This window comes from Rattus norvegicus, chromosome 8, assembly GCF_036323735.1.
Source record: "Rattus norvegicus strain BN/NHsdMcwi chromosome 8, GRCr8, whole genome shotgun sequence".
Taxonomy (NCBI): Eukaryota; Metazoa; Chordata; class Mammalia; order Rodentia; family Muridae; genus Rattus; species Rattus norvegicus.
Window position 1 is genome coordinate 73,673,909 of NC_086026.1, and position 23,937 is coordinate 73,697,845.

The 23,937-nt window shown below is 40.6% G+C and overlaps 1 protein-coding gene and 2 non-coding genes across 7 annotated transcripts; 2 read left to right on the forward strand and 1 right to left on the reverse strand.

Moving 5' to 3' along the window:
• The first annotated feature begins 2,111 nt into the window (after positions 1 to 2,111).
• Tipin (timeless interacting protein) lies at positions 2,112 to 22,712 on the forward strand. 5 transcript variants are annotated; one of them, XM_063265762.1, is made up of 9 exons: positions 2,462 to 2,669; positions 3,554 to 3,648; positions 7,431 to 7,566; positions 8,212 to 8,284; positions 8,509 to 8,584; positions 12,800 to 12,922; positions 13,152 to 13,215; positions 19,349 to 19,555; positions 22,223 to 22,706. In XM_063265762.1, exons 1-9 carry the CDS (start codon positions 2,624 to 2,626, stop codon positions 22,378 to 22,380), a joined length of 978 nt encoding a protein of 325 aa, XP_063121832.1. In that variant the 5' UTR covers positions 2,462 to 2,623; the 3' UTR covers positions 22,381 to 22,706. The 5 variants fall into 5 exon arrangements, with proteins under 5 accessions (XP_063121835.1, NP_001020458.1, XP_063121833.1 ...); XM_063265765.1 differs by lacking the exons at positions 2,462 to 2,669; positions 3,554 to 3,648; positions 22,223 to 22,706 and adding exons at positions 2,112 to 2,245; positions 16,958 to 17,006 and having other exon boundaries at positions 19,349 to 19,478; NM_001025287.2 differs by lacking the exons at positions 2,462 to 2,669; positions 3,554 to 3,648 and adding an exon at positions 2,183 to 2,245 and having other exon boundaries at positions 22,223 to 22,712.
• On the reverse strand, positions 3,954 to 4,028 carry Trnas-aga48 (transfer RNA serine (anticodon AGA) 48). Its single transcript has one exon. It is a non-coding gene; the product is annotated as a tRNA-Ser (tRNA).
• On the forward strand, positions 14,878 to 15,012 carry Scarna14 (small Cajal body-specific RNA 14). The gene has a single exon (XR_005488817.1). It is a non-coding gene; the product is annotated as a small Cajal body-specific RNA 14 (non-coding RNA).
• Positions 22,713 to 23,937: the final 1,225 nt, after the last annotated feature.

Below are 23,937 nucleotides of genomic sequence, written 5' to 3' on the forward strand. Positions count from 1 at the left end.
CTCTGGAGGTCAGAAGAGGATCTCAGATACCCTGGAAGTATACATAGCTATGTGTCACTATGTAAGTGCTGTAAACCAAACTGTGTGCATTTGGAAACCAAACATGCTGTATGAGCAATGTGTGCTCTTAATGGTTACCTCTTTTTTTTTTTTTTTTCTTTTTTTTTCTTTTTTTCGGAGCTGGGGACAGAACCCAGGGCTTTACGCTAGCTAGGCAAGCGCTCTACCGCTGAGCTAAATCCCCAACCCCTAATGGTTACCTCTTAATGGTATCTCTCCTGCATCTTTGTTTTGTTTTGCCTTCCCAGAACTGGGATTATGGGCAACAGTAAGCTGTTTTTTAGCCTGGGTAATGGAGATCTGAACTCTGGTCATCATGTGTGTGGTGAAGTCCTTAACACTCTGAGGGATCTCCCCAGCCCTGAACTCCCTTTTTGTTGTTTGTTTTGTCTCTTTTTGGTTCTTTTTTTTTTTTTTTTTTTTTTCCGGAGCTGGGGACCGAACCCAGGACCTTGCTAAGCGCTCTACCACTGAGCTAAATCCCCAGCCCCGTTTGTTGTTTGTTTTGAAACAATGTCTCACCGTGTAGCACTGGATGGCTTAGAACTTGCCTTGTAGACCTGGACTTGAACTTCCAGAGATCTGCCTGAGGTTAAAGGTATGCACTGGATTCAATACTTTTAAATTTTTTAAATTTTTTGAAAGACCCACCCCATGAGTCTTAACTCAGAGTTGTAACAGGATTGAACGAGCCCAGGCACGCCCAGATACCTAGGGCCGAGTCACCGTTAAAACTAACAGACCATAAAAGGAAAGGAATACAGAACAGACTAGGAGTACCGGATCTGGCAGGAAGGGATAAGTCCCTAGCCCCCCGACATTCAGGACGTCCCAGCCCGCACGTACTCTTACCATGTTACAACCTCATTCGAATATGATTCAAACCTGCCAATGTGTGTAGCTATACCTCATTACCTCATCTTGTGAAATAACCAATCATATGTGAACATGTCTATATGCCTCGTTTAAATCCATCAATCCCCGTAACTATGCATCTGCTTCTGTACGCCTGCTTCTGCTTCCCCAAACCCTATAAAAGTCCCATGCTGGAGCTGCTGGGCGCACAAGTCCTCCGAAGAGACTGTGTGCCCGCAGGTACCTGTGTTTTCCAATAAACCCTCTTGCTGATTGCATCCGAGTGGACTCGGCTTGGTCATTGGGCGCTTGGGGGTCTCCTCCTGAGGGAAAGGTCCTCTCCGGAGGTCTTTTCATTTTTTTTTTTTAAGATTTTATTTTATTGTATATGAGTACACTGTAGCTGCCTTCAGATGCACCAGAAGAGGGCATCAGATCTCATTACAAATGGTTGTGAGCCACCATGTGGTTGCTGGGATTTGAACTCAGGACCTCAGGAAGAGCAGTCGGTGCTCTTAACCACTGAGCCATCTCTCCAGCCCGATTCAATACTTTTAAAGAAAACAGGGAACATTTTTTTTTAAAAAATATTATTTATTTAATGTATTTGAGCACACTATAAGCTGTCTTCAGACACACCAGAAGAGGCCATCGGATCCCATCATGTGGTTGCTGGGAACTGAACTCAGGACCTCTGGAAGAGCAGTCGGCGCTCCTAACCACTGAGCCATCTCTCCAGCCTGGGAACTTTTTTTTTTTTTTTCGGATGTATTTCTTTGGGTCTACACATCTAATCCTAACTACAATCTTTTCCTCATAGCTTTATTTGATTAACAGAATTCACAGTCATGACATTTTGCTCTTCTCAAGAAGCAGTAATTTCCCAGCCAATGTTGCTTGACACTCTGTTTTACTCTATTTACATCAGTTTTCTTTTCTTTTTTCTTTTTCTTTTTTTCTTTTTTTTTTTGTTTTGGTGAGACTGTAGACGCTGGACTGGAACCCGTGGCGATCCTCCAACCTCAAGGCTGGAATTCCAGGCGTGCACTGTCACGCTTGGCTTCCACTGTTAGGTTTCTAAATCCGGGAACCTGTTCCTGAAGCTAATAAAGATCCTAGAGAGTGAGAACTCTGAACTTCCTGCTGTTTAAGACGCTCCAGGTGGGAAGGCGGGCTTCCGAGAGCGGTGGGCGGGGCTCAGAGCCTTAGGCCCCTCCCACACCTTGCGTACCCTTGGCGCCAAACTTCCCAGCTTTTCTCGCGGAGCGATGTCCGGAGCCTCGCGAGAAGTGCTGTTGGCGCGCTTGGCGGCGGCCGCCGTTTGGGTGAGGTGAGACTGCTTTTTTGGAGGGCAGTTTTGGAAGCAGAGGCCGCGCTGCAAGCCTGGCGCGGGGCGCGGGGCGCGGGGCGCGGGGCGCGGGGCGCGGGGCGCGGGGCGCGGGGCGCGGGGCGCGGGGCGCGGGGCGCGGGGCGCGGGGCGCGGGGCGCGGGGCGCGGGGCGCGGGGCGCGGGGCGCGGGGCGCGGGGCGCGGGGCGCGGGTAGTGGGGTTGCACACAGGAGCCGGGCGGAAGCGGGGCTGAGGAGGAGCGGGTGGGAGGCGCCCGAGGGACCGGAGGATGGCGGGCCTGCACCTGAGGCGGCGCCTTCACCGCGCGCACTGACCTGCGCCAAGCTTCGGAACTGAGAATATGGAATGAGTTTGACCAGATGAGAGGAAGGATGAGCAGCAGGCTGGAGAGCAAGGAAGGGAGATGTGAGATTTTTAGGGATGGTACCCTAAGGCAGAGCATGAGTTAGGATGGTAGGACTTCCTTTAGGGCGAGGAGCATTTGACAACTAGGAAAAAGTTGTACCTTGGAAACAATCCAAGGAATTGTGGGTCGGATGTTGAATTTGTTGCCCATGTTGCTCTGGGAGTTTGAGGACCAGGAGGGGGAAACAGAGACTTTAGTGTCTAAAACGTTGTGTGGCAGTTCTCAAGGAGAGAAGGAAGCGCAGTGAACATCTAATTCTTTACATCTAATTCTTTACAAATACTAAGAGAAACCAGTTTACTGATGAGCCCCACCTCAAGCTTTTCTGGTTATTTGCTAGTATTGTAGTTTTAAATCCTGTTTTCAAACTCCCATTAAAACGAGTCCTAATGTACTTACTAGATGTTTGGAGGTTGGGGTGTTGTTCTGGGTCTAGAACACTGGCCAAGGTGGTCCAAGGTAGAGCTATAATCTCTAGGCCTTGGTTCCCAAATTTAATGTATCATAAAACTTACTCAGAGACTTCGTGGTTTAATATTGGGAGCTTGTACTTTGTTTTTATATATTTATGGTCTCGAAAGTTTAGAATTGGGGACAGCTAATAAATAAGGTTCTTGGGGAACAAGCCTTACTGAGTTTAATCCTTGGATCTCATGTAAAGGTGGCAGGAAAGAACCGACTCGACAGTTGTTTGCTACTTTGTGGTTCTTTGTTCCACCCTTAATCTACCCTTTCAGCCCCCTAAAAAAGAGAGAAAGAAACTGTTATCCTGCTGATGAGGGTTGTCAAGTTCCTAGGGTCAAGTTTGATCTTCACCATTAGGATATGCAATTTCTTGTCTTTGCTCACCACTACTTAACAAACCATGACCAACAACGAACAGTCAAACCTGGCCTTTATGTACGCTCTGAAAAGTCCCGAGAATTCCAAATGAAGATATCTGCAGTTAGCAGAATCACCCTCCTGTTAGAGCACGAGGCAAGTCATATCAGCTGTCCTGGACAATCTGAAGCAGCCAATTCTCACACCAGGAATTAAAACATAAATATAATATTTCTGCTTTTTAAAAAAGAAACCAAAATTCCAAAATTGTCATTACAGGTTTTCCTTTGACCTTCCCCTTGGGAGGTCATTTATACACACCCTCATTATACACACACACACACAACAAACAAATTAAAAAAATTTAAAAGCTTTGGGGGTGTATTAGACATGTTCTGAGTATAATATCTTTAGTTGTTTTTGTTTTTCTTTTTTAAGATTTTTTTTTCTTTTTTCTTTTTTGTTGGAGCTGGGGATCGAACCCAGAGCCTTGTGTTTTCTAGGCAAGCGCTCTACCACTGAGCTAAATCCCCAACCCCAAGATTTTTTTTTAAATATGAATACACTGTCATTGTCTTCAGACACACTAGAAGAGGGCATCAGATCCCATTACAGATGGTTGTGAACCACCATGTGGTTGCTGGGAACTGAACTCAGGACCTCTGGAAGAGAAGTCAATGCTCTTAACTGCAGAGTCAACCCCCCACCCCCCTAGTCCCACAGTTTGTGTTCTTAACAACTCCCAGCCATCTTTTCAGCCCAAGAGTTTAATTTCTAATTAAAGATAGGTTCTCAAGATAGGTAGCCCAAGCTGGTCTGGGGTTGGCCCAGCCACATCGCCGAAGATAAGAAATTTCTAATCCTCTTGTCTATTCCTGAGGGCTGAGATTATAAATCCATGCACTCCCCAAGGTAGTTTATGGTTCTTGGAATTGAACTCAGTGCTTTGTGGATTCTAGCTAAGCCCTCCACCAAGTAAGCCTACATTCCTAGTATATGTTCCTTGTGTGTATAGACAAGGATTCTGTTTCCCCAACTGGTCTCATGGTTCCTACTTTAGACTCTTGAGTGTTAGGACTACAGTGCATATCACTGTTCCTAGCTTGGAATTCTTTTTAAATTCCTTTCCTCAGCAAATGTATATGGAACAATTGTGTATCAGGTTTTGGGACATAGTGGTGAAACAACAAAGAGACTTGCCTGATTTTTGTCCTAAGAGAGCCACAGTCAATATAGGAGACTAACATTAAATAAATAAAGCCTAACTGAGAAATGATGATTTCTATAAAACTTCTCCATAGTGCTGCTAATTCTTATAAGAAAATTCTGGGCCATCAAGATGGCTTGTCAGGGGAAAATGCTTGCAGTACAATCTAATGATTTGAATTTAATTCCAAGATGGTGAGAAAAAAGCTGTTCTTAGGTGTGTCCACATGTACTCACACTCACAGTATTATTACTCGATTTAGGGACATTTGAATGGTCTCTTCTCTAAGGTAAGGGTCTTGGGTGTAACTAGGATGAACTCTGTCCCTCCTGCTTCTACCTTTGTGTTAGGACTGCAGACTGCATAATCTCTTGGTTTGAGATAGGTTTTCCTGAGGAGGTAATGGTTAAAATTTGAGAAGAATCAGGGGTCAGGGAAGAGCTTTCAAAATGCATGTAATGTTAGTACTTGGGAAGTAGAAGCAGGAGGATCGGGAGTTGGAAAGACCCTCTTTCAAAATACAAGAGTAGGGCTTGGTTGGTGTAAGGGATTTCCTGCTCTCAACAAGGACCTGGGTTCTGTTCTCACAAGCTACACCACCACTCAAAACTGCTTGTAACTCTACTTTCCGGGGAACACATCGCCCTTTTGCTCTTTGAACATATACACATGCATACTGCACATAGACACAGACAAACACACAGGTAAAAATTTATCTTTGCCAGGTGGTGGTGGTGGTGCAAGGCTTTAATCCTGGAACTAGGGAGACAAAGATAGGCAGATTTCTGAGTTTGAGGCCAACCTGGAGTACAGAGAGTTCTAGGTCATCCAGGAAGACACAGAGAAACCCTGTTTGGGGTGGAGAAAGGAGGTGGGGGGGGACAACAAAAAACCCAAACAAATAAATAACTTTGTATGGAACAAACATCCAGGTTCTTGACAGTAGAAATGGCTCTTTGAAGGAGTTTAAAAAGAGAGTGAGAGGGGCTGGGGATTTAGCTCAGTGGTAGAGCGCTTGCCTAGGAAGTGCAAGGCCCTGGGTTCGGTCCCCAGCTCCGAAAAAAAAAGAACCAAAAAAAAAAAAAAAAAAAAGAGAGTGAGAGAGTATGAAGTAAAGTTGGCATTATATAAAAAAAATTTTTTTTAAAGAGTCTCGTGATCCAGACCAGCTTTGAACTGCTATATAGCCAAGACTGACCTTGAGCTCCTGATTTTCTTTGTTTTAAGTGCTGGGATCTATGTATTTTAAAGCCTATTTCTCCCCTACTGAATTTTTTTCCTCCTTTTGAGACCATGTCTTCTAGCTGTCCTGGAACTTGCTATATAGACTATCCTGCCTCAACTCAGAGATCTGTCTGCCTCTGCCTTTTGAGTGCTAGGATTAACATGTTCACCATCACATCTAGCTACATTAGATGTCTTTAACTGAATTTTAGCATGATGTCAGCTTTACATTTCCAAAAGCTCAGTCCAGCTGAAGTGAGAATTTATTGAAAGAGGCAGTAGTGAGTGGAACATGGTGTGCTTGAAACAAGCAAGAAGTGTTCTGAAGTGGTTATAGAGATAAGGACAAATATTGAAGGAATATTTAGTAAATTAAATGGATATGTTATATTGAATACAGGTAGGAAGTGTCAAAGATGACTTGTCTTTAATTTGAACATCGTGATGGGTGTTACCGAATTGAGGGCATTTACAAATTTAGTTTTGTAGCCAGGTGGTGGTTGTGGTGGCCTTGGTGGCAATAGCGCACACCTTTGGTCCCAGTACTCAAGGGGCAGAGGCAGACTAATCTCTGCATTTGAGGCCAACCCGGTCTACAGATCAAGTTCTAGGACAGATAGACAGTCAGACAGGGCTATACCAAGAAACCTTGTCTCTAACCGCTTCCCAGTCCACCAGAAAAGAATCCAGTTTTGTGGAGGAGTTAATGAATGCCATTGAGACAGTTGAAAGCTGCAAAATGGACAATAGGGATCTGCAGACCCAAAATATGGTCTAGGTTGGAAGAATCAAAAGTTAATAAATCTGGGGGCTAGAGAGATGGCTCAATGGTTAAGAGCACTGGCTTAACCTCTTAAGAGAGGAGCTTGGTTTGATTCCTACCTATAACTGTAGGAACTATAAACTTGAATTCCAGTGGTATAGTGTCTTCTGATCTTCAGAGGCGTGTGGTACACAGACACATGTAGGCACACAAACTTTAGGAAATAATGTCGTTAGGGGTTGGGGATTTAGCTCAGTGGTAGAGCATTCTCTAGCAAGCGCAAGGCCCTGGGTTTGGTCCCCAGCTCCAAAAAAAGAACCCCCCCCAAAAAAAGAAAAGAAATATGTTGTTATTTAGTTGTAGGGTCTACATTACAACTCAGTTCAGAGTCATTTTCCTTCATACTTACTATCTTTGCTACTCTTTAAAAACCGTGTATAAATTTGAAATGTTTAAGTGATTTTTTTAAAAGATTTATTTATTTATTATATATGAGTACATTGTAGCTGTCCTCAGACACACCAGAAGAGGGCATCAGATCTCATTACAGATGGTTGTGAGCCACCATGTGGTTGCTGGGGATTGAACTCAGGACCTCTGGAAGAGCAGTCAATGCTCTTAACCGCTGAGCCATCTCTCCAGCCCGGTTTAAGTGATTTTTAACATGGTTTTCACTTTCCATGAACTAAATTGTGTAATAAACTGTTTTGGTTGAATAAAATAACTTTATTTTTTCTTTTGGAGGAAAAAATGTTGGAGCAAGAAGAAAATGGCTTGTTTGAAATACCAGATTATGAACATGTAGAGGATGAAACTTTTCCTCCCTTCCCACCTCCAGGCTCTCCAGAGAGAGATCCTGCAGAAGCTGAACCTGATGAAGGTCTGTATCAAGAATTTCACAAAAGTCCCCTTTAATTTGTTTGTTGGTTTTGTTGTTTGTTTGAGCAGGATTTCTCCATATAGCTCATCTGTCCTGTAGACTCTGGTAGCCTCAAACTCAGAGATCCAACTGCCTCTGCCTCCCAAGTGTTAGGATTAAAGGTGTGCACCATCAAACTTGGTTATTTGTTGGTTTTTAAGACAAGGACTCAGAGTGTATCCCAGGCTAGCCTTGCTCTCCCAATCCTACTGTAGACTGCTGAAATGTGCCACATAGTCATGTGTCAGATTAGCTTAGAAATGATACATTTTGCAAATGAGACTCGAATTTAAAAAAATATTTACTGGCTGGGTGGCGGTGGCACATTCCTTTCTTCAATCCACTTCAATGCACTTGTGAGGCAGTGGCAGGAGGATCTCAGTGAGCTTGAGGCTAGCCTGGTCTGCAGAGCAAGTTGTAGGATAGCTAAAACTACACAAAGAAACCCTTTAAGAAAGAAAAAAAACCAAAAAAAAAAAAAAACCCAAAAATAACTTTCTTTGTGTGTATCTGAATGTACGTGGGCACACAGGTGCTACTATGTGTGCATAGGGAGATCAGAGGACAGTTTTTAATACTAAATTTTGGTCTGTTTACTTGGATCAGGGAGTGGAGCACCTGTTCCTGTTCCGCCAAAGAGAATAGTTAAAAGGAATATACCCAAGCTAGATGCTACAAGGTATGCACATTTACTTTGATATATATGTTTACAGATTTCTACACAGGTAGTGTTTTTCTTTTATCACAAGCTTTGGTGGGTGATTTGGAGATCAGATAGAGTTCTATAAAGATTTTTTTCTCCTTTAAACATTTTCTTTTCTCCAATTTAGGAAGAAATTTTTTTCTTTCAACAGTCTTGGTTTTCACAGGGCTAGAAATTCAAAAATATATTTCTCTTCACAGATTGACTTCAGAGAGAGGGCTTCCAGCCTTAAGGCATGTATTTGATAAGACAAAATTCAAGGGGAAAGGTCATGAGGTAAGAAATATTTGATCTCTATTCCTTAGCAATGGGCATTGAATCCAGGGCAAGTGCTAGAACATGTGCTAAACAATACTACTGGAGTACATCCCAGTCCAGGTTTATTTTAGACGATTATTTATTCAAAAAATTTGAGACAAAGTAGCACTATGTAGCAGTGGCTAGCTGTTGATCTTTTTTTTTTTTTTTTTTTTTAAAGATTTATTTTATTTATATCAGTACACTCACTGTCTTCAGACACACCAGAAGAGGGCATTGGATCCCATTACAGATAGTTGTGAGCCACTATGTGGTTGCAGGGATTTGAACTCAGGATCTCTCTGGAAGGGCAGTCAGTGCTCTTAACTGCTGAGCCATCTCTCCAATCCATGTATTGGTCTTAATAAGAATGCCATATATTTAAATGGTTAGTCCTAAGGGAGTAGCAATATTAGAAAGATTTAGAAGGGTTGTGGAGGTGTGGCCTTGTTGGGAGAAGTGTGTCACTGGGGTGGGGCTTTGAGGTTTCAAAAGCCCATGCCAGGTCCAGTCTTGTTCTCTCTTTCTACTTATGGTTCAGAATGTAGCCCTCAGCTGTTGTTCTAGTGTATACCTCTGTGCTCCCCACCATGATGATAATGCACTATAAGCCTTTGAAACTGTTACTGAGACACACCCTCATCCCCACCCTACACATTCTTGCATGCTTTCTTTTGTAAGAGTTACCTTTACCTTGGTCACAGGTGTCTTGTCACAGCAATAGAACAGTGACCAATACTCTAACCCTGAACTCACACAGATCTGCCTTTGTCTGCTTCCCAAGTGGTGGGATTAAAGGCTTGTATCATCATACCTGTCTTGTTTTAGAGGTTTTTTTTTTTTTTTTTTTCTTTTTAATAACAGTGCCCACATATAGGTAACAGATGTGCAGCTTGTGAATCCCAAACAATGGAGCAGGGGGTATCCCAAAGCTATTGCCTGCACATGGGATATGTTGTTGTATCTGGGCTGCCTTGTCTGGCCACAGTGGGAGAGGGAGCACCTAGGCTTGCAGAGACTTGAAGTGCTAGGTTGGGGGGATATCTATGGGGGCCCCCACTTGCTCAGAGGAAGAGAGGAGGGATGGAAGGATTGTGGAAGGGGGTAAATAGGAGGGGGGCAGTGAGTGGGATGTAAAGTGAATAAGTGAAAAATTAAAATTAAAAGCAAAAAGTGAGGTAAAAAATATTCTGAATATATACTGTTGTTAACCATCACCTCTAGAGAAGTAGCTTCAGTGAAATAGAAAGGGTATTGGAAGAATTAAGAGAACATCTTGTATAGTTTCATGTTTTTGCCACCATGTTTAACATGGCTTTAGGAAAATTAGGTCTGAGTCTCTCAGCCCAAATTTGTACCTTCAAAGTTTATAGCAATAAAATTTACTATGCTTTTTCTCACAGGTTCTTTTTTTTAAAAAAAAAGTTTCTTGAGACAGGGCTTTTCTGTGCAGTTCTGGCTGTCCTAGAACTCACTTTGTAGATAGTCTGGGCTCAAACTCAGAGATTGACCTGCCTCTGCCTCCCAAGTGCTGGGATTAAAGGCTTGTGTACCGGGGTTGGGGATTTAGCTCAGTGGTAGAGCGCATGCCTAGGAAGAGCAAGGGCCTGGGTTCGGTCCCCAGCTCCGAAAAAAAGAACCAAAAATAAATAAATAAATAAATAAATAAATAAATAAATAAATAAATAAATAAATAAATAAATAAAGGCTTGTGCACCACCTTAAAGGGTCTTTTTTTTTTTTTTTTTTTTTTTTTCCCCGGAGTTGGGGACCGAACCCAGGGCCTTGCGCTTGCTAGGCAAGTGCTCTACCACTGAGCTAAATCCCCAACCCCTTAAAGGGTCATTTTTAAGGTTTATGAGAATCAGTACTGCTTCTGTTGATCATATGTGTCTCTAAGATATGGCATAATGTCTAGTTCTATTCTTGTTTAATTTTGAACTTAAAATTAATTCTGTGTGTGGGTATATGTGTTCAGATGCTTTCAAAGAAAGACGAGAGAAAGTGTTCAATTTCTTTCTTTCTTTCTTTCTTTTTTTTTTTTTTTTTTTTCTTTTTTTCGGAGCTGGGAACCAAACCCAGGGCCTTGCACTTGCTAGGCAAGCACTCTACCACTAAGCTAAATCCCCAACCTCAGTGTTTAATTTCTTGGAGTTAGAATTAGAAGCATTTTTGAGATGTCTGATGTGGGTGCTAGAAACTGAATTCAGTCCTCTGAAGAAGGAAGAGCAGTATGTGGGGTGGGGTTTTTTGGTTTTTTTTTTTTTTTTTTTGGTAGACCAGGTTGACCTTGAACTCCCAGAAATCTGTTTGCCTCTGCCTCCTGAGTATTGGGATTAAAGGTATGCACCACTGTGCCTTCTAGTCAAGGTTAAATTACAGTACCAGCTAACATGTGTTGACTTTGTCAGGTGCTTCTTTTTTTTTTTTTTTTTTTTTTTAAGATTTATTCATTTATTATATGTACACTGTAGCTGTCTTCAGATACACCAGAAGAGGGCATCGGATCTCTTTACAGATGGTTGTGAGCCACCATGTGGTTGCTGGGATTTGAACTCAGGACCTCTGGAAGAGCAGTCGGCACTCTTAACCGCTGAGCCATCTCTCCAGCCCCTCTTTTTTTTTTTTTTTTTTAAAAGATTTCTTTCATGTATGTGAGCACACTAGTGCTGTCTTCAGACACACCAGAAGAGGGCATCGGATCCCATTATAGATGGTTGTGAGCCACCATGTGCTTGTTGGAATTGAACTCAGGATTCTGGAAGAGCAGTCAGTGCTCTTGACCACTGAGCCATCTCTCCAGCCCGTTTCTCTTATTTTAACCCTCACCATGGTCCTGTGAGTGTATATTGCTTTATACTTGAAGAAATAGTCACAGGAAGTTAAGCAATTTGTATTTAAATCTATGTTTTCTGTTCTAGTTTATAGTATTGTTAAGTGAAAAATGAGTTATTTTACAGTAAAGGCAGATGTTTAGCACTTGTTAGTTACGCTTATTGAACTTGATTTATTTATCTTTAGTAATCTTAATTTGGGTTTTAAATGTAGAGGGATGTTATGGTTTGAGAGTGTTAACTGTTAGTACCACTATCTTTTTTTTTCTTGGGGTTTTGGAATATATTTCTGAATTCTCAAAGCTTGTATTTAGGAAACTGTCAGAGTATTCAGTGATTCCTGAGAGATACTTTGACATCTTTTTTTTTTTTTTTTTTTTTTCTTTTTTTCGGAGCTGGGCACCGAACCCAGGGCCTTGCGCTTGCTAGGCAAGCGCTCTACCACTGAGCTAAATCCTCAACCCCTTGACATCTTTTATTAAAGCTTATTTTGGGTTTTTATGTATATTTCCAAAAAGATATACATAAGATTCTTTTAAACCTTTATTTTTGTACTGCTATTTTCCCTCCCCTTTTGAGTGTGTGTGTGTGTGTGTGTGTGTGTGTGTGTGTGTGTGTGTGTGTGTGTGTGTATGTGCATGTGTATGTGCTTGTCAGAGGTCAACCTCAGGTGTGCTTCCTCAAGCTCTCTCAGTGAGCCTGAGGATCAACCTTTTTTTGTTTTATTTTAAGTACTTATATTACAAGGCCTACCACTGACTTAGGGTTTCTATTGTTGTAATGAAGCACCATGACCAAAATTGAGTTGAGGCAGAAAGCATTTATTTCATTTATCACTGAAGGAAGTCAGGATAGGAACTCTATACAGAGCAGGAACCTGGTGGCAGGAGCTGATGCAAGAGGCCATGGAGGGGTGCTGCTTGCTTTGCTCTCCATGGCTAACTCAGCTTGCTTTTTTACAGAACTTAGGACCATCTGCCTAGAAATGACTCTCGCTATTATGCCTGTTTTTTTTTTTTTTGTTTTTTTTTGTTTTTAATGTAGGACTAGGGATTGTACTCTGGTTCTCAGGGTTATTCCCCAGCCAGTTAACCAACAGAGCGGTCTTCCCAGCATTGTAGTGTTTTCCTGTCTAGTTTCTAAAAATCTGTGTCTAAATCAAAATCTGTATCCACTCTTTTTCCCAATGTTTTCTGAGATTATGATCGTCCAAACCTTTTTCTGTTTCTTGCTAAAAGTTTCTTAACCTTATAAATAGGACAGCAGTGACTTTGGCATTGCCTTTAAATGCTAAAATCTGCTGACATGGTCAGCTATGAGATTGAGTCTTCTGTTCAGCATTTTTATTTTTATGTGTCAGGCTGAAGACTTGAAAACGCTAATCAGACACATGGAGCACTGGGCCCATAGGCTATTCCCCAAACTGCAATTTGAAGATTTTATTGACAGAGTTGAAAACCTAGGAAATAAAAAGGAGGTTCAGGTAAGTGTGATTATCATGAATGTCATTCACAACGCTAAGTAGTACAGGATGGGCTTACTTGAGGCTGAATTTCTGGTTACGAGTCTTCATTTTGAAATATGTTTCATTCATTAAGACAGGAAAATTAATAGTCATTATTTGAAGTACAGCTCTTTCAGATATGAATAAATGATTGTTCCCTTCCTAACTTATTGATAAAGATGGGGAAAAAATGTCTTTTTTTTTTCAGACCTGTTTAAAACGAATTCGACTTGATCTGCCTATTGTACATGAAGATTTTGTTAACAATAACGGTAATTATAAGTTTATTCACTTTATTACAACGTAGCTTTTAGAAATAGGTCTAGCTGGAGTAGGCAATAACTGAGGTCTTAACCCAATATTTATATAACTATAGAGTAGTTAATAGTTGAGTCTAGAATTTAGTAAATCTAGAATGTAATTGTGTGCATGAATGTTTGTGCGTGTGCGTGCATGCGTGTGTGTGTGTGTGTGTGTGTGTGTGTGTGTGTGTGTAGGTGTAGTGAGCTTCTATTTGTTAGTGTGAGTATAGACTGCAGTGGACAACCTTCCATAACCTTTCACCTTGTCAACCTCAGGGATCACTCTTATGTCATCAGTCAGGCTTGGCAGCAAGTGCCTTTATTTACTGAGACATCTCAGCCCAGTAATATTTATATTTGATACTTGTTTCTATTTAGTATTGTAGTTAGCATATAAAAGAATGAATTTCAGCCAGGTATAATGGCACATGCCTTTAATCTCAGCACTTAAGAGGGAGAAGTAGATGAATCTTTATGAGTTGAAGGCCCGTCTGGTACATACTGAGTTCCAGGGCAGCCAAGGCTACTTAGAGAGACCCTGTCTCACTACCTCCTTCTAAAAGAATGTGCTTTACTGTGAGATTTTCATGTGTGTATTATTGTACTTGGCTCAAGTCCATGTTACTTTCCTTGACTCCTTCCCTCTTAAAATTTATTTCCTAAAAATATGATGGTAGCTGGCATGGTGGTACACATGCCTTTAATTCCATTGCTCAGGAAGCAGAGGCAGGCAGAACATTCTGAGTTTGAGGCCAACTTGGTCTCTATACAGAGCTTCAAGGACAGCCAGGACTACATACTGAGACCCTGTCTCATGCATACAATAAAAAAGAAAAAAAGATAGGATTACAATATCATTAGACACGTTATAGAAAGTATCAATAAGGGCTGGAGAGATGGCTCAGAGGTTAAGAGCACTGACTGCTCTTCCAGAGGTCCTAAGTTCAATTCCCAGCAACCACATGGTGACCCACAACCATCTGTAATGGGATCTTATGCCCTCTTCTGGTGCGTCTGAAGACAGTGACAGTGTACTCACATACAATAAAATAAATCCTTTAAAAAAAAAAAAGGCTGAGGACTACCACCACTGGCCTTTAAAAAAAAAAAAAAAAAAGGAAGAAAGAAAGAAAGTATCAATAAAAGGAGGGAAATTTTATCATTTATATTGTTTGTGTGCTTGTGTGCCATGGCATGTGTGTGGAAATCAGGACAACTGGAGTTAGTTTTTCCATCATGTAGGTTCCAGGGTTGAACAAAGGTTGTGAAGCATGTTTGGAAACTTACTGACTTCATTGATGTTTTACATTCTTGTCAGTACTAATACATATTAAACTAGAGTGTTCATATGTTTAGAAACCATTAGAAAAACTGGCTCTGGGAAATTAGGTTGAATAGTTTGTAGATGAACATTTCCATTTCATCATTTGAATGTGTAGACTTGAGTTATATGTGCTAGATAACATGTGTCAGTTTTCTCACCACTTGAGAGGTGGGAGTAGGAGTCTCAGAAGTTGAAGGCCATCCTTGACTACATAGTGAATTTGGGGCTAAATTGGATTATACAAGATCCTGTTGAAAAGAAAATCCAAAAAACTAGATCCATGGCTATAGGCCTTTAGGAAGAACTGCGTGACTGTACCTGGTATTGATTGCATTGTTAGTTGTACAATGCAACCGTAGACAGTCACATACATCAAAACAGATGGTTCCTGCCGACAGGGTCTGTATAGTTGTCAGATTTTCTGTGCGATGGCTCCATACATAAAGCTTTTTAAAAAAATGTTTTTTTTTTTTTTTTTTTGGTTCTTTTTTTCGGAGCTGGGGACCGAACCCAGGGCCTTGCGCTTCCTAGGTAAGCGCTCTACCACTGAGCTAAATCCCCAGCCCCTAAAAAAATTTTTAACATGTATGTTTGTGTGTGTGTGTGTGTGTGTGTGTGAGAGAGAGAGAGAGAGAGAGAGAGAGAGAGAGAGAATCTGTATGTGGCTATGTGCACGTGTGAGGCAGTTACCCACACACTGGAGCTGGGTTTATAGGAAGTTGTGAGCTGCCTAACATGGATGCTGGGTACTAAATTGTGGTCCTCTGCAAGAGCAACAAGTGCTCTTATCCACTGAGCTGTTTCTCCAGTCCCTCTTATTTCTCCAGTCTCTCAGTCCAGACTTATTTTTTCACTAGTAATGTATATGGTGAATCATAAATAATGCCACACAGAGTTTTCTTAAATCAGTAGTTCTCAATCTTTCCAATGTTTCAGTTCTTTACCACAGTTCCTCATGGTGATGTTATAGTGACTCCCAACCATACAGTTATTTTTGTTACTAGTTCATAACTGAATCTGTTGTAAATATAATGTAAATATCTATATTTTCTGATATTGTTAGGCAACCCCTGTGAAAGGGTTGTTGAACACTCCCCTCTGATTCATAGATTGAAAACCATTGGTTTAAATAGTCTGGAACTTTAAATTCTTTTAAAAGGTGGTATTTATTAATGGTGTACAATGTCAAAATAATTACTATAGTATTAAATACCAGGTATTTCTGGGTTAGTTTATTTTTTTAGCACTTTTTTGAATTGTTTACTATTGTGCTGAAGGCTTGAGGATTAAAGATGAGTAAAATTAAGCCTCTAAGTTTATAGTGTACAGATTGAGTTAGACAAATAACATTATCAGTAGTTTGACAAGTGTTAGGATTAGCCATGTGAGTGAGGTGCAGTGGACAAAAGTTACATTAACTGGGAAGAAGCTTATAGAGAAGGTATCACAAGTGTTTTTATTAAGCAGTAGAGGTCTGCCAAAGGTGGTTTGGGATGTATGCCTTGTACACAGGCATACATGTTTGAGTATTTAATTAATTTTATTAATATGTGTATTTTTATCTTAAAAAAAGCTTATTTTTTTAAATCAAAAATATATTACTATACAACTCTAAAGCAAGCATAGTGTGATTGAGTAATTCTTCCAAAAGTCTGGGGTTGGGGCTGGGACTGGGGCTGGTGAGATGGTTCAGCAGGTAAAGGTGCTTGTCACCAATCCTGACAACCAGTGTTTGGTCCCTGGAGTCCACTGGTGGAAGGAGAGAACCAACTCCTGTGAATTGTTCTTTTTTTTTTTTTTTCTTTTTTTTTTTCTTTTTTCTTTTTTCTTTTTTTTTCGGAGCTGGGGACCGAATCCAGGGCCTTGAGCTTGCTAGGCAAGCGCTCTACTGCTGAGCTAAATCCCCAACCCCGTGAATTGTTCTCTAACTTCTATAGGTGTACCATGGGATGCACATGCACATGCATAAACACCCACCTACACATGATAAATAAATGTAACTTGGAAAGTTTTGGGCTAATACTCAATACAATGATTTGAAAATAGGACTAGGGGTTGGGGATTTAGCTCAGCGGTAGAGTGCTTGCCTAGCAAGCTCAAGGCCTTGGATTCGGTCCCCAGCTCTGAAAAAAAAAAGAAAAGAAAAGAAAAGAAAATAGGACTAGATGAACTTTTTACGTTTTGGTTTTTTTTTTTTTTTTGTTCTTTTTTTTGGAGCTGGGGATCGAACCCAGGGCCTTGCGCTTCCTAGGCAAGCGCTCTACCACTGAGCTAAATCCCCAACCCCTACGTTTTGGTTTTATACATAAGGATGTACACATCCAAATAGGAATTAGAATCACATGAATTGTGCTTATTGAGTCTTTCATTCCTCCTTTCCTTCCTTAGGATTAAGTATTGGACTAGCACCTTGCATATGGCAAGCACTACTATTGAGGTATTCTCTCCCAGCCCTTCATTCATTTCTTTTTCTTGAGATAGTCTTTCGTTCTGTATTCTGGGCTGGCCTGGAACTTATGTAGCTTAGACTGGCCTTGCATTTGTGGTAATTCTTCCTCAGCCTCCCAAGTGCTGTAATATTGGTGTGAGCTACCTCACCAAACTTTTAGCCCTTCCTTAAAAAACAGGTCAGGGGAGTAGGGGTAGGGCCCTGTAGAGATTGCCTCACTGGCTATTCGTCCAGAGGACACGGGTTTGATATCCAGTACCCATGTGGCAGCTCACCTGTAACTCTAGTTTCACTGTCCCTCATTTTTTAAAGCTCATTCTTTTTTTTTTTTTTCCTTTTTTTCGGAGCTGGGGTCTGAACCCAGGGCCTTGCGCTCACTAGGCAAGCGCTCTACCGCTGAGCTAAATCCCCAGCCCCTTAAAGCTCATTCTTAAATGCTAGGAATCTTGTTAATGTTTACTGGTTAAGTATCCCTTATTTTTCTACAGTTATACTTTTAAAATGTATCTACTTTTTATGTGTGGTAATGAATGCACCTTCATTTGCTAAACTACCTCAATGGGCTTTTCTCTATCCTTTCTAGGTTGATTTTTCTCCAAATGAATTAGACATTAGATTAAATACTCTGCCCCACTCCCCCAACCACAACTATAGTTTCTTTGTGTAGTATTGGCTGTCCTTGAACTCACTCTATAGACCAGTCTTGGCCCTTGAACTCATCTGACTCTCCAGTACTGGGTGGGTAGCACAACTATCACTTCACTAAGATTTTCAGTTATTTATTTTATTTATTATGTATTTATGTATTTATTTATTTATTTATTTATATGTCTCTCCAGCCCGATTTTCATATTTCTAGTAGATCTATTGTCAGTTACGTTTCTGCCTTAATGTTGCAGTTCTTATTTCATTAAGAGTAAAACCTGGGGCTGGAGTGATGGCTTAGCACTAACTGCTCTTCAGAGGTCCTGAGTTCAATTCCCAGTAACCACTTGGTGGCTCACAACCATCTGTAATGGGATCTGATGCCCTCTTCTGGTGTGTCTGAAGACAGCGACAGTGTACTTACATGAAATAAATCTTTAAAAGAAACAAAACAACAAAAAAGAGCCAGGACTTTCCCCTGGATCAAAGTAACTAATTTTCTTTTCCTCTTCAAACTATGCTTAGATAGGAACTCATTTAAGTTTTCCTGACTACTCTGTTAAAATTACATCTCTCTCATTCATTTCTCATTCTCCTGCTGTTTCCTCTTTGTTTCTTTGTTTCTTCCTTCCTTCCTTCCTTCCTTCCTTCCTTCCTTCCTTCCTTCCTTTTTTTTGGGGGGGGGCACTATTCAAGATGGGTTTCTCTCTGTATTCCTGGCTGTCCTGTAGACCTCCCAGGTGCTGGGATTAAAGGCTCGTGCCACTATGCCTGACCCTTTTATTTAAAAAATAAATAAATAAATAAAGACAGCATCTCACCAGGTGGGGTTGGTGGTGGCCAGCATTCTGGAGGCAGATGCATGCAGATCTCTGAGTTCAAGGCCAGCCTGATTTACAGGATAGCCAGGGCTACATAGAGAAACCCTGTCATGAAAAACAAAACAAAACAATCAGGGTCTCAAGTAACCTAGGGTAGCTTTAAACTTGCCAGGTAGTAGAACCTTGAACTTGTCATCCTCCTGTCTCCACCTGTCTGGTGTACTGGAATTATAGGTTTGTATTACCAAATTTGACTTTCTTACATATTTTGGTTTACAGGAGTTTTTCACCACACCCAGTTTATGCAGTACTGGAGATCAAACCTAGGCTTTTGTGCTTGTTATATTAACTGAGCTATCTTCCCAGACCCCCTTTTACGTGTCCATGTGATGTAACATGCAGCTTACTATAAGAGTAATTTATGGGCTGGAGAGATGGCTCGGCGGTTAAGAGCACTGGCTGCTCTTCCAGAGGTCCTGAGTTCAATTCCCAGCAACCACATGGTGGCTCACAACCATCTGTAATGGGATCACGATGCCCTCTTCTGGTGTGAAAACAGCCACAGTGTACTCATATATAATAAAATATTAAAAAAAAAGAATAGTCATAAGAGTAATTTATAGGGCTGGAGAGATGGCTCAGCCGTTAAAGGCTAGGCTCACAACCAAAAATATAAGAGTAATTTATAAATATTTCTTTTACCTGAGTCAACCAGTACAAGCCACATTTTTCTACCCTACAAATGCTTTTTTTAGGTCAGGCCACTTGCCACTTTAAAACTTCTTCAGTTGAATGTGGTATGAATTCTTTCTCTAACTCATCTAATAAATACTAAAGTTGTATTAACTTTATTCTCCCCCACAGATGAAGTTGAGGAAACTAACAGCCTTGATGCAGCTGCCACTGGATTTGATGCCTTTGTGACAAGTTCATCTGACAGCAAGAGGTTTGCTTCTGAAGCGAGTAGAAACCTAACAGAAGAGCAGCAGCAGAGAATTGAGAAAAATAAACAACTGGCCTTGGAAAGAAGGCAGGCAAAGCTATTGAGTAATAGCCAGTCCCTAGAAAATGGTAAATTTTATGCTGGTTTTTATGAGCTACCATATAATATCAAGGGCATGTTAGAAATTTTAACTTCTTTACTATCTCCTGAAATAATACCTCTAGGAATAGAAAAGTGATGTTAGTTTATGTATGTATGTATTTTAGAGAGTGTCAGTATATGTATGCTTGTTTGGAATCCTAAAAGAATGTTTAGGATGGTTTTCTGGATAACTTTCTCATAGTGCCAATATATTAACAATGTATTCTTCTTTGACTTCTTATTTTAAAGTACTTTACATATATTTTTAGGATCATACTTAGGAAAATTATTATTGAGGAATCAGTACATTTTAGTTCTGGGGATTGAACCCAGCACTTTGCACATACTAGGCAGGCACTATATCGTTGAACTACACAGGGTCTCAATAGGTTGCCCAGGCTAGCCTTAAACTAACCTATAAACTAGATAGGCCTTGAACTTGCCTTTATCTCTCCTCAGCCTCCCGAGAGCTCAGATTATAGGCTTGCACTACTGCACCAGCTTGTGATAATAGTAAATGTAATATCTCCATACTCACTGAGGATTAGCAGTCAGTTTCTGTGATGTAAATGGGGTACTAAAATGCTTTTTTTAGGGGTGGCAGTCATTGGAGATGGAAATAGGGCCTTGGAGGGGCTGAGTAAGCATTCTTTCATGAACTGTATTCTCAACCCTTCCTTAAACTTTCATTTTGAGTTTAGGTCTTCCTAAGTTACCTAGTTGACTTCCCATTTACCCACTTAATGATTTTCTGTCTCAGCCTCCTAAGGTGAGGGGTACAGATGTGCTGTGCAGTGGGCTACCAAAATGCTTTTTAATCACATTGTGCCTTTTTTGTGAGTTTTTTTTTTTTCCTGGAGCTGGGGACGGAACCCAGGGCCTTGCGCTTGCTAGGCAAGGGCTCTTCCACTGAGCTAAATCCCCAACCCCTTTTGTGAGTTTTTATAGTTTACTTATCTGTAGCATCTCTTTCCCACTTTAAAAATTGTCTTAAACTTCCTGTCTTTATTTCATTGTATTTGGTATCTAGAGTTGGATCCAAGTCCTTATGCATATTAATGCCTTTGTACCCCAGCACAGGTTTTTTTTTTTTTTTTTTTGCTTGCTTGCTTTTTTTTTTTTTTTTTTTTTTAACAAACTGGTTCAGAACAGAGATACTATGTTTTTCTGTTTTTAATTATGTGTCTAATATATATATGATTGTATGTATGTGAGTTTAGATGCCTGGTGTGGGTGCTGGGAACTGAACTCAGGTCTCTGCAAAAGCAGAACATCTTATTAACACCTGAGCCACTTGCTGGACCTGGGTTTTCTTCTTTGTACCTACATTGTGTGATTCACTTTAAAAGACCCAATGCCCTTTTCTGGCCTCCTTGGGCACCTGCACATGTGTGCATACAGATAAATAAAAATAAAAACCTAAAAAAAGAACTATAGTATATAAATACTATGTTGTAAAATGTCTCATCTAGCTGGGCAGTGGTGGCACAAGCCTTTAATTCCAGCACTCGGGAGGCAGAGGCAGGTGAAGCTCTTGTGAGTTTGAGGTCAACCTGGTCTACAAAGCAAGTTCTAGGACAGACAGGGCTATTACACAGAGAAACCCTGTCTCGAAAAAAACAGAAAAATAAATACCTAAAAAAAAACAAAAGAACTATAGTAAGTAAATACCATGTTTTGTCTCATCCAGCCAGGCAGTGGTGGTGCATGCCTTTACTCCCAATGCCTAGGACGTAGAGGCAGGTCCATCTCTGAGTCCAAGGCCAGTCTGGTCTATAGAGCAAGTTTTGACCTTCTCAACGTTTACCTAACAATAGGGATTTAAGACTCATTTTCTGTTTATAAATTTTCCTAAATACAAATAAATATTTTAAGGTTTTCTTTTTCTTCAGACAGGGTTTTTTTTTTTTTTTTTTTTTTCTCCCCCTTCCCCCACGGAGCTGGGGACCAAACCCAGGGCCTTGCGCTCGCAAGGCAAGCGCTCTACCGCTGAGCTAAATCCCCAACCCCATCCAGACAGGGTTTTAAGTGCTGGGATTAACAGGCACATGTCATGATCCATGGTTTAAATTTTCTTTACTATCAATCACTTTGATGTAAAATTTAACTCTATTTGTCTTGACATTTTGAATGTGTGTGTGCTTATGTCTATGCCTGTGTGCAATGTGGGTATGGATGTGTGTACCTGCACATACAAGTCAGGGGATAATTTAGAAGTCTTCTCTTCCTTCCACCATTGGGTCAGTCAGGCTTGACCTTTCCCCAGTGAGTTGTCTTGCCTGGCCTGTGTCTGATTTTTTTTTTAAATCTCTAGTTTTATTTTGAAAGAGAAGTTACATTTGAATAAGAATGAAGAGTTTGAATATAATATCATTTTAGGACACTTAGCTTTTGTGTGTGAGAGTACCAAGTTGAATCCAGGACCTCGTGCTTGCTGATCTGAATTGATTCTACGACTGAGTTACACTTACCCAGGATCTTGGCATTTTAAGTGTTCTTTTATGCATTTGTGAAAAACTGGTTTATATTTAGACTTAGTTATAATTAGGTGATTATAGGCTTGATTTCTATCAAGTAAGCACTTGAAGATATTTGCATTTATCAAGATTGGATCAGTTGCTTATACTGAGTAATAATGTTGATGTTTCTCTCAGACGTGACAGTTGAAGAGAGCAGTACTGGTGAGAATCAAGAAGAGTCAAATGGATTGATCTCTGCTGATGGTCCACATGACGTTCCTTCTGCCAGCACACAGGAAGAAGGACAGTTGGAAGCAGAGGAAACACAGCTGGACCATCCTAACTTAGACTAATCCAGAAATGTTCTAAGTAGCCAACCCTCTACAACAGAATCCTACAGGCTTGGAGTTATTTGTAGTTTTTTCTACTTTGTATAAATCCTTAAGTCTTAAGGCTTCTGTGGATTCCTGTTTAAAATACAATGACTATTTAAATTGTTTCCTACTTATTTTAGTAAGTCTATTTATTATTTTTGGTGTTCTGTATAAGTCTGACTTTATAAGCTGTTTTGTAGTTTGCATTGAATTGTTTCTTACTAAATTGGGTAATGATTAAAATGTAAATATGCCCTGACTGTTAGGTCAGTTTTTAATAAAGAAATAAATTATTTTGTAAGCAACTCTCAGGATTTGAGTTTCTCACCATGATTTAGTTACACAAAATCATGTTTTGCTGACGTGGTTAAGGATTTTGACTATTTTGTGAACTCACTCATTGCATTGTCCTGGCTGGTCTGAAATTAGAGGTCAACGTCCTGCTTTTTTCTGCCTTCGAGGACTAGAATGACAGCTGTGTACATCATCTGGTCTTTTTTTTTTTTTAAACATTTATTATGCATAAGTACATTGTAGCTGTCTTCAGACACACCAGAAGAGGGCATCAGATCTCATTACAGATGGATGTGAGCCACTATGTGGTTGCTGGGATTGAACTCATGACCTCTGGAAGAGCAGTCACTGCTCTTAACCGCTGAGCCATCTCTCCAGCCCCATTTGGTCTTTTCTTTTGGTTCTTTTTTTTTTTTTTTTTTTTTTTTTTTTTTTCCGGAGCTGGGGACCGAACCCAGGGCCTTGCGCTTCCTAGGTAAGCGCTCTACCACTGAGCTAAATCCCCAGCCCCTGGTCTTTTCTTATATATGATTATTTTCATATGATTATTGAAACAGTCTTACTGCAATTTCAGCTGGTTTGAAGACTACCTTGTGTTGGGATCAAAAGATTGCTACAATACCCATCTTGCCTGCAAGAGTCACTTTTATATTTAAAAGATCACATAAAAGGTTGAAACTGCCTCCTCCCCATTAATGATGATAGGCAAGTTCAGAGACGGTAGGTTGAGAGTGTGCTAGAGAGCTTTCATAGGGTATATAAGACCATGGGTATGAAACTCCAGCGCTTCTAGAAAACAGGATGCCCCTCCACGTTAGTGACTTGTTGGTAAGAAACTTGGAAAGTATTGTGAGGGGCAGTTTACAAGGGTCATATGAAACTGTTGTCAATTGGTAGAAGGGATTCTGAGTTTTGGGAAGCATGTATATGCCAGAAATATTTCAGAAATAAAGATTTGACTAGGAGGCTAGAAGTGATGGGGCCAGATGAAGAGAGAACTTGACTGGAGTTTTTTGCCCGCTTTATGAGCTTGGAGGTGCTAACTAGAGCTGAGGAAGCACCATGTTGAGACATTTTATGGTCTTTTTTTTTTTTTTTTTTTTTTTTTCTCGGAGCTGGGGACCGAACCCAGGGCCTTGCGCTTGCTAGGCAAGCACTCTACCGCTGAGCTAAATCCCCAACCCATTTATGGTCTTTTTCATGGCAGCATAATCCCATGAGTTGGGGAAAAAGACTGAATAC